This window comes from Kryptolebias marmoratus, linkage group LG15 (genome assembly GCF_001649575.2).
Source record: "Kryptolebias marmoratus isolate JLee-2015 linkage group LG15, ASM164957v2, whole genome shotgun sequence".
NCBI classification, from domain to species: Eukaryota; Metazoa; Chordata; class Actinopteri; order Cyprinodontiformes; family Rivulidae; genus Kryptolebias; species Kryptolebias marmoratus.
In genome coordinates this window covers 280,802-291,324 of record NC_051444.1, presented here as the reverse complement: position 1 = coordinate 291,324, position 10,523 = coordinate 280,802, and the positions used below count along the sequence as shown (strand labels likewise).

Genomic DNA, 10,523 nt, shown 5'->3' with positions numbered 1-10,523 from the left:
CCCCCCCCCCCCCCCCCCCGAACGGATCCAGAATCGCCTTCAAGACGACAGTTTCTGCTTCACTGATCATGAGGTTCTCTCTGGCCTCAGGTTCTTCTCCCAGCAGCTCTGTCTCACAAACAGCTGAGCTTTTAGCCCTGACAGGAATTTATATAAATATGGGGGGTTTTCCTTTAAATGTAGCTGAAAACCTGTTTTAAATGTGGATAAAGTGCAGCAGCTTCGTTTGAGGAGGGAGTGAATCTGACAGATGCAGAAAAGACTCTGAATCCTGCGGAAAAAAAAATATTAACATTTATTTGTTGATCTTAAAGGTTTTATAAAGGTTAAAACGGATCCCTGTCTGATGGGGATACAGGACCTGACAGATTAGAACAGAATCACAATCTTTAATCGGGTGATTTAAATTATAATTAACAGAATTAAAGCCTGAGACAGCTTTGGACATTATTGATGAAATATAACATCCAGAAAATTTCACTTGAAATTTTATGACAAACCTGTAATTCAGACGACAGTTAACATGATCTGTTGTCTAAGTTTTATAAATTTCTGATAAAGTGTTTTATTTTTTTGATTGTTTTATTGTGAAAATAAATAAGGGATCCAGAGATTTTCAGGTTGGATCCCTCACTCCTCTGGCCCCGGCCGCCTCCTGATGACGAGTGAAACGGAGCCTTCAGGTAAAGCCTTGATCATGTTCCAGGCCTCGAAGCGGGTCATGTCCTGCAGACTCCGGCCCTGGACCTGCAGAACTTCATCTCCACACAGCAGGCCGCTCAGCTCTGCTGCTCCGCCTGACGAATACAGAGGACTGCTGTTTGACTCAACGTTTCCTGACAGAAACAGAAACTTTACTGAGGATTCTTCCATCTGACCTTTAAAGATCCTGTTGATGACCAAAGGTCTGTCTCCGAGGATCGAGCCTTTTCCCCCCTCCAGAGTAAAACCAACCCCCCCTGGTCCTTTCTCCAGCTCCACTCTCAGAGGAGCTTCTTGTTTCTCTGCTGAACAACAGGAACAGACCTCCCTGTTAACTTACAGGAAAACACAACGAGGAATCCTCGTTTCAGAAAACCTGTGTGTGTGTCACCTGCAGGGCTGTCCTCCTGTCCTCTCTGGACCCCGTCCTCTTGGATCTCCTCTCCGGCTCGTTTGCAAACGACCACCACAGCCAGATTCTGAGTGCGAGCCTGACGCAGAGCTGCGGTGGCGTCTGCGTGTGTGACATCACGCAGACTTTGGCCGTTTATCGACAGAACCTCATCTCCCTTCTGGATGGTTCCCTCCTGAGCTGCCAGTCCACTGGGAAACACTTTGTGCACCTGGATGGAGAACCAGAGGGTTAACTGGCCTGATCCCCTGACCCCTGATTGACAGAAAATACAATAAAGACGAAGGATGGAAAAAGACTAAATCCTAATCTAAAGGATGTGCACAGTGTTGTGTTTACAGTTGGAGCTTTGTTCTCCGAGTCAGACCCCCCAGCGATGCTGAAGCCCAGCCCGGCTCCCTCCTCTTTATGCAGAATCACAACATGGATGTCCACCAGCGTCTGCAGAGGGACGCACATTTAGTCAGGTTTTATTTCTGCTCACATCTCTTCATACCTTCAAATGTAACATTTAGTCAAAAACAATCTGGTGAAAGTCTGATTTTCCAAAGAGTCCAGCGCACACAGATTTTAGTTTGGTTTGTGGAAGCCTGTTTTAATGTAAATAAATGCTATTTAGTTCACATAAAACAATAATCTCAAAACAGACATCTAAGATCCAAACATTAGCTTCAACAGGACAAAGAGAAATGGGAAGTAGATGTGACCAAGTTAGACTTCAAGATGTTTTTGTTTACCTTCACCGTTTCTTCATCCAAATCTTTCACTTCCTGTATCATCATCTGTATTTCTTCTGAAGGAATGACGGAGATGACAGAGTGAGCAGAGATGAGGGTTGGATCAGAGTCAGATCTCTCCTCTCGCTCGATGGTGCATTCCCTCAGTGTGGCCAAGCTGTGGGTGAAAACAACAGATAAAGTTTAGCTGCAGGTACAGGTGGAGGTCTGTTAGCCACTGTTGCAGATGGACGACATGTTATTCACAGATTCTGTTTGCACTCTGCACATTTTACTATCCAACAGGGACTCGACACAAAGTCAAAGAAAAATTTGTGAAATCCTGAAGAAGTATTGCTCATAATCCTCATACTTCTTACTGAATGTGTACACCCAAACATCTCCGAGGACCTCTTACCTGACAGAGAATCCTGTGTTTTTTCTGTCCAGGCCCTGCTGTGACTCCTGACTGGTACTTATATCGTCACCCGAGGGGTCCGTCGGAGTTTGGAAGCAGGGAACAGGAAGCGAGCGCATTAATGCTTGTGAGACCTGGAAGAACACATTAAAGACAGATTCAGCAAACTATTTTACACAACTATGTACAGTATATTCAAACAAGTGTGTATCATAGGAACTTGTGTACAGATACAACTTTGAACCCAGTGTTCCAACATTCATGTGAGGAATCTGCTGTCACTTCTACAGATTGATGAGGTTCAACAAAGATGCTACAGCCAGAGGGAGCCAGAACAACCGGTCAGGGGGGATATATCATCAACCTCATCAACATCAAAATAGATACCAACATCCGAACTGAAAACTAGAACAACTGACCTGAGACTGAAGATCACAACCAAGTAAGAACACCCTAACCTGGTTAAGTGATAAAATATCCTCTGAAAGTCTGCTAGAAGATATGAATTCAGCACTGTTAAGTATTCCTACTGGCACTATCACAGAGAAAAATAAGCTGGTACACACCACAGCTGTGGTCCTTGACATGTTATAGAGTCAAGGCTACAACTAATAAGGAGCAAAGTATACTGTCAGTGGATCCACCCAGAGCTGAGACTGAGCCATGCTGGAGGAGGAGGCATCACTCAATGATAACACCCCATGGCTCCAGGATCTAAGATCTGAACACACCAACCTCCCAGAGCAAGAACCAGGAACCAGAACAGTGACAGACATCCAGGACAGATATATGTGGAAGGCCCAGAGACATTTTTATACAGGTCCAATGGTCTCATTGCATGTTCATGAGAAAACTAATATATATATTATTAAAACTGTACATTTAGAACTGAGCTCCCATTTTGACCACTCCTGCTCCTTGATGGAACATTGTAGAAATAAGCGTTAAACTGGAACAATGAACCAAGTTTATATAAATGAAACATTTGTGTAATGTACAGAAAGAACAAAGGTACACCCCATACTTCTTTTTACAAAACATTTATCCATTGTTCCTTTTTTTGCACTGAGCTATAAAGTTTGGAAATATCCAACATTTGTCTCATGACCTGAGGGTGTCCCTCTGGGACAGGTTACCTGGTTACTGAAGGCAAGGATTTTCCCAAATTGTTCTCCTTCCTCAGTCTTCATGGATTGGTTGTCTGTGGGAGGAACAGGACTCTGAGATTTCTTCAGCAGCTCTCCGGGGGTTTCTTCTATGGTTCCATCTGCATCGTTTTCACAGGATCTTGCCGCTGTTGCAGAAAGACCATCGGACTCTGTGGACCTGCTGATATCCACCTCTTCTGGCTCAGGTTCCTGTTCGGATGTTAGGACCGTAGCATCGCTGTGGACTGGAGGCAGATGAGCATCATTCTTCTCCACGCTGGGATTGGAGTTACAGAGTGATAACTCTGGTTCAGTGGTGGACTCGTTGGAAGGAGGTTGGTTTTCAGAGGTCTCGATCTCTGTTTGAGGACAATCTTCCAACGTGGCTGAGATGATACCAGAAGGTTCATTGGTTTTTTCTTCATCACATGTAGACTGGTCTGACTGCATGTCGTGTTGACTCTTGTCATGACCTTCATGTGAGCCAGGAGAAGAACTGCAGAGAGCTGCAGGCTTCTCATTCATTGAAGACACAGAGGTGGAGGGGGCAGGAGGCCTCCTCACACTGCTCCTTTTGTCTTGAGGCTCTGGACTAGAAAAGCTCTCAAAAGAGTGAATCTTTTGCTTGATTGACATCTTGCTTCCAGATGAGGTGGATCTATCTCCAAAGCTTCTACTAAGACCTGCAGAAGACTTCTCTCCTGAAGAATTAGCATGCTTCCTCTGTTCCTGATCATTCCGGATTTTCCTGAGGCTCTGATGAAACCACGCAGGTTTGGGTGCCACAGGGGGCGCCGTCTTTGATCCTGAAGGTTTCTGAGCCACAGTGGATGGTTGTTCTGTGATGTTCTCCTCATCTGTCATGGTGGCAGGGATGCTGCTGTTTGCACGGTGCTGATGGGGAAAGATCTCAGGCAGGTCTTCAGAAGAGCAGTTTGAAAGATGAACCCAAGGGTCCTGGAGCCGATCTTCAGAGGGTGGATTGATACGAGCCTGTCTCCTCAGACCACCGTTCTTCGGTTTGGAGCAGAGTGCAGCAGAAGTTCCACCTGAACACAGAAGAATATTTCTGAAACATTTTCACGACACTGATTTATATATTTTAAAATGTAAACTGGCTTCACATGTAACCAAGTTTCGACTGTCAAACAAATAAACAGCTTACAGACAACAGCGACAGACAGGAAAACCCTGCCTAAAACAGGAAGTTTAATCACGTTCCACTGAAACATCCGTAACTCGAACACTAATCTGCTGTTCAGTCGTCTGAAGAGCAGATTGTGGAGCTGCACACTGATGCTGACACGTTACCTGTCTCCTACCTGTTTGGAGTTGGTTCTCTGTAAACGCTGCAGACTCCAGACGCACAAAATCTCTTTGGCTTTGCTCTGACTCTTTTCTTATAAGTTCTTCTTCCTGCCACACAAACAGGAAGTGACTTTTTGAGCAGCAACCACAGACAAGTGCAATAGAATACACACCCCTCCTGTTTAACACAGAAACACATGCACTCAGAAGAAGAAATAAAAATTTGCAGTATATATAATAAGTGTTAAAAAAAACAGCACTTTGAAACTAGTTTATGCAACTGCAACACATCTGAGTAAACCAACACAATCCCATTTATATGTCTGTGCATTACAAATGCTCAATGGAAGCAGGAAGTAAAAGTCTAGAATTAAAATATGATACTGAACATGCTAAACATAATTTCCTAAAAATGATCTGTAGCTCTAACAGCAAACTAACATCAGATATGGACTGTAGCATCCACACCATGCAAACACAAAACAGATCAGGAGAAGAATAAAGCAAACTTTAGATTTATTATTACAAGCAGAGGTTAGTTCACTATAAATATAGTATTTGTAAAAATACTGTAAGCTCAAAGGAATATATGAGAAAAAAATCCTGTTAGCATGCTGAAAATATCATTCTTTATATTTTAGGTCTGTAAACAGATTAAAGACTTGTTTGAATCAATGCATTAACTCTTAGAACACCATCAGCCTCAGCTTTAAACCACAAAATGGCATTATTCTAAAACAATAACAAAATACACTGAAAAAAGAAAAACTATTTAGCCCATTTACCCATAATGCTTAGAACTGGGCTAACAGATTTACATTTTCAATAATCATACTATTCCTACGACTATGAATAATAATAATAATAATAGCAGCAAGCAGTGAAAGTCTTATGTCTTCACATACATTTGTTAAGAGTAACTTGCGGAGCTTTTGCATGGCTCTGTAAGTGCTGCTGAAGAGCTGAAGGTGGGGAAGAGGAGGAGAGGGATTCGTACATTAGTGCAAACAGGATCAATACAGTCAGAGACAGACTTCTGTAGCTCTGCTGATGCATATCAGAGGAAGTGACAACACAGAGCTGCAAATAGAGGTGACAGCTTCTTCTGCCTTCTATAACCTTCCTTATTTGGACACCAAACCTTCAGTGTTTTCTGATAAACTAATTAGAATAACCAGCTTGTCCTATAATTAAAGGTCCTGCACATATCAACCTTTAACTGCTGTGCTGTTTAGAATGAGTGCTAAACGATACAGAGTACACAAACAGCACTTTCTTACACTTCCCATTTGAAAAAAAAAAGAATTTATTCTCAAAACATCAAGTGATTACACTGATTTCACTTTACCTTTGCTGTTAGAAAATCTGAGATCTTATCACACCGACCTCCCAGAGCAAGAACCAGGAACCAGAACAGCTGCAGAGTCTCAGGAAGGAAAAGCTGGACTGAACCAGGGCCTGACATGATCCACATCTACTGTCTGAAGAAACTGACCGCTCTCCATGAACACCTAGCAGGACAACAGAACCAGCTGCTGATGGAAGAACCCACCCTGACAGGACTTTCAGGTCATAAAGGACCCCCAGAAAGGGACAATCCAACTCAACTATCTGCCAATCACCTGCCTCTGTACAACATGGAGGCTCCTGTCAGGCATCATAGCAGCTAAGATGAACAGGTTCATGGGTCAGTACCTGAGCGAGGCACAGAAGGGAACTGGCACCAACACCAGGAGAGTCAGGAACCAGCTGCTGGTCCACAGAACTGTAGCTCGAGGCATCGCTTTCTATCAACAGTATGGAGGTGGAGAGAGCGGACTCAGTTAGATTCACATTACCAAGGAGCTGACATGGATGTTAAACACCTCAAATCAGAAGATGTTCTTCCTGAGGAAGTCCAAGCCATCAACATGTATGGGGTGCCAGTCATCAGATACTGACCCTGCCCAGATAACCTGGCCAAAGGAGGAGATAAAAGTCTGACATCAAGACAAAACTCCTCACAATGCACGGAGGCTTTCACCCTAAGTCTGGTGCACAGATTGAGGAAGTGGCTGATATCAACAAAATCCTACCAGCCCTCATGACAAAAGCAATAAAGGCCGGGGTCTACCACACCAGGCAGGACCCAAGATGGAGGCTGATGTCCCTGAGACAGTCCAGCACATCACAGCAGGATGGAAGATGCAGGCAGGCAAAGCATACATGAAACACCATAACCAGGCAGCTGGAAATGAATATTGTGTACCGCCCCTGTGAAAGGGACTGTACTGACATTACATGCATGTAATATTTAGTTCAAGCTGTTAAGTTTAGGGGAGCAAAACAATACTTCCTTTATGAAAATATACTGTCAAATATGCTAAATAAGGTCAAATGAAATCATTTAATGCCACTAGAACTATAAAAAGGTGTACCTGGCAACCAGTGTGTGATGGCTGCTCCAGTCCCAAGGAGTTCCTATTATAACCCTCCTCAGCCAGGTCCGGAGAACCAGTCTGCACTCTGCAGGTGAGCTACACAAACACACACAGCATTACTGAACGAGCACAGAGCAACGAAACAACTTGCATGGTGAGTGTAGTAATGCTTCTAAATAGGAAGTGATTGTTTCCTGTTAAAGACATTTAAAATTGATATACAAATGTAAACTAACTGACCTTCCCTTGACAGCTTTTTACTTGTTGGCATTTTATGATTTATTTAATCTGATAGGAATGTACTATATTTGGATTGAACAGACTGTAAGTGGATTTAAATATGGATCTGTTTTGATATAATAGTCCTGTCATGATTTCTTTTTCTGTTGGTCAGTCCTGAAGGAGGCTGAGGATAGCATGACGGGTGTAAAGAATGGAGAAATTACTCTACAACGTCCTCAAATATTTAGAAATGTGTCTTTAATAAAAATACTGTAAAACCTTCATGTTAGGTCCCACCACACTACTAACACCAGGTGGTAAAGGATTGATGGATGTACTTCCTCTGGGAACCTGATTGAAGACCTGCTGAACGGACCCGTCAGCAGCAGAGTTGGATGGAACGTTATAGTCTTCATCAGGATAAACAGGAACCAGCCTTTGGTTCTCAGACCACATGTTGGTCACAGACTGAAATATTTGTGTAAAAACATAAATATAGTTGACCCATATGAACTGACACAGACGAACAAAGAAATATTTAATAATATTTCCAGCAGCTGTTAGAAGTCCTAACAGGTGTGGTTACCTGGGGCGTGTCCGTGCTGTGACCTCTGCTCAGTGGTTTTCGGTGTGGGTTGTGCTGGTTCTGATGGTTCTTGTGGTTGTTGGTGTTGTCGCTCCAGGAGCGGGTCACTGTCTTCTGTGTGCGTTGAATCGTTGAAAGACTGAAACTCCTCTCCAGACAATAATCACATGTCTGCTGACTGTGAGAACAATACTCCGCTCTACACATTCCTTTAACAGGAAACGAAATGATAAAAATCAGATCAAATATTGATCAGCGATGTACTAAAAACATGTCATGAAAAACTGTGTAACATATGTAACAACAAAAGGAAGGCTGGAAAACCCTTAAATCATGGTTCAGGTTCCAATTTTTCATTAATTTTTAATAAACTTTTAAAGTAAATTATTAATTAATTTCCTGTTTAAATTTGAAGGATGTCTGAACCTCCTCAGCTGATCTGATGTTTTAACCTTTTATCTCAGTTCTTAGATAGTTTTTGTGCATTTATGTTGTTCTCTGTAATCTGTACGTTGTTTGGACTTTTCTGTAGTTTGGTTCACAGATTTCGAAGGAGCTGCTCTGTAAGGATTGTTGGGATTGTTGGTTGAGGATCTTCTGAAGAGAGCAGATGATCAGTCTGGGTCAGGTTGGGAGGAGAGAGCAGCAAACCCATTGCACTCATTGACTCATCTTGGTTCCGGGAAATAAAATAATTTATTTTTAAATAAAAGAACAAAAACAAAAAGCTGACAAGGCAGCAAAATTAAACCATAACAAAAATCCAAAATGTAGCACAAACAAGAGGCAAGACATGAACAGAACCAGACAGCGCATGTAAGCAACAACAGACCTGCGAGGAAATGACCGGGCTTTAAAGCAGAGGGTAATTAGGGGAAGTGGGCACAGGTGAGTGATTACTAACTCCGAGCAGGTGGAGATGGGCGTGGCAAGAAAAGAAAAGAGATAAACTGAGGAGAAGTGAATGATGACAGGAATGCAAAGACACAAGGAGCAAGAACTGAACTAAGATCAGACTAAACATAAAGGTAACTAAATAACAAAATAAAATTAACAATAAACCCAAACTGGAACATAAAAAACAACCCTGACAGTCTGATCACCAACAGGCCTGTTTGTAGAGTGTTGGTCTTAATAAGATGCCCAGTTCCAGGAGAATTGTTTATTAATTTCAGTTTCATAGAATCTCAGTCAGCAATCAGCACCTCAGGAGGGTTATTGGTGCTCATATTCTCCCACCACAAATAACACCTCATCATGAACCATGTGGGAAAGGATAATGACCAAAGTTTACCGTCAATTCTCCACTGACTCTTAGTTTTTGTCTGTTTACTGTTTTTCACTGCCTGGATGATGGCATCGTTTAGCTGCTGCGCTGAAACCTGGGAAAGAGAGTCAGAAATATTTAATTTTACAGTAAAAAGCACCAATGCTCAGTTTTCATAAGAAAAGATTTTAAATACATCTAAAGATTTCCACAGCATGTACTGTATTTGACAAATGTTCTGCGTCAGAGGAAGTTCATATAAAAGATCTTTAAAAGTGTTTTAGTTAAACTTTTAGCATGCTACCCTTCCTAGGAACCAATAAGCTATGGAGCCAAGAACCACATTGAAAAGGAACAGATAAACACTTTGATGCTTTAGGTCTTCACATCCACTCTTCTAAAACCCTTCTTATCATCTGAAGTCCAAACAGATGATCTTTAGGAATCAATATCTGTGCTAACATCACAGAGTATTCAGACGGACTAAACAAAACTTTAAATCTGATCCAAAAATATTATGGTCTGCCTTCACCTTAGTGCAGCTAGAGAGAATAAATGTTTCTGTGAGACCAGTTAAAGTAATTTAAAGATCTGCATACTTTGGGGTCAGGGTGGCGGCTGATGATGATGAGAACTGGACCCGGTTTGGACCGGCTCAGGATGGAGTAAACATCATTCAGACCCATGTTGTAAACCACAGTGTCATTAATCGCCTTGATTTCATCGCCACACCTGAAGATGGGAGAAGTTGTTCAGTCTACAGAAACCAACCTGAACCCAAATACTTTTCACTCCTCACCTCAGTCTGCCGTCGATGTGAGCGATGGATCCAGGAGAGATGGTGTGAATAAAGATCCCAGAACATCCTTCATCCGAAGGAACGCAGCACAGTCCGATTCCCAAACCGACTCCGGCCTCTAGAGCGTTAGATACAGCCGGCCGTTTACAACTTAAAGGTCAGCTGGTCATAAATCAGTCATTTCAGTTTTTAATCTGCCTCATATCTTTAACAGCTGCTTCATGGTGGTTATTTGTTGGTTTATGGTTCTGCTGCCAAATCGTTCTTCATGAACCTGAACCTAAAGATGTTGTTTCGAAAACCAATATGAGTCACCTGGTCCTAAAGTATGGTGCTCTTTAGAAAACCACTTCTAAAGCTTCAAATATACACATTTAAGAAGCTTGCATTGCAGAGTTTGATAGATGTGGCCTTAGACATTAGACTCATCATGAGGGAAGATATACTCATCATGAAGGAGGATATACTCATCATGAGGGAGGATATACTCATCATGAGGGAGGATATACTCATCATGAGGGAGGA

The 10,523-nt window shown here is 42.4% G+C and overlaps 1 protein-coding gene across 2 annotated transcripts in view; it reads right to left on the bottom strand.

The window, feature by feature from the left end:
- Nucleotides 1-272: 272 nt before the first annotated feature.
- Nucleotides 273-10,523, bottom strand: part of il16 (interleukin 16) — a 22,624-nt gene continuing 12,373 nt past the window's right edge. The window contains exons 12-25 of one of the 2 annotated variants that reach the window (XM_037980039.1): nt 9,999-10,116; nt 9,799-9,931; nt 9,227-9,314; nt 7,933-8,141; nt 7,626-7,814; nt 7,122-7,220; nt 4,719-4,812; nt 3,385-4,445; nt 2,249-2,382; nt 1,852-2,008; nt 1,454-1,555; nt 1,094-1,325; nt 879-1,004; nt 273-797 (exon numbers count right to left, since the gene is read on the bottom strand). In XM_037980039.1, coding sequence (XP_037835967.1) covers nt 631-797; nt 879-1,004; nt 1,094-1,325; nt 1,454-1,555; nt 1,852-2,008; nt 2,249-2,382; nt 3,385-4,445; nt 4,719-4,812; nt 7,122-7,220; nt 7,626-7,814; nt 7,933-8,141; nt 9,227-9,314; nt 9,799-9,931; nt 9,999-10,116 — 2,909 coding nt within the window. In that variant the 3' untranslated portion in view covers nt 273-630. Of the gene's footprint in view, nt 798-878; nt 1,008-1,093; nt 1,326-1,453; nt 1,556-1,851; nt 2,009-2,248; nt 2,383-3,384; nt 4,446-4,718; nt 4,813-7,121; nt 7,221-7,625; nt 7,815-7,932; nt 8,142-9,226; nt 9,315-9,798; nt 9,932-9,998; nt 10,117-10,523 lie in introns of both variants that reach the window. The other variant, XM_037980040.1, reaches the window with a different exon arrangement.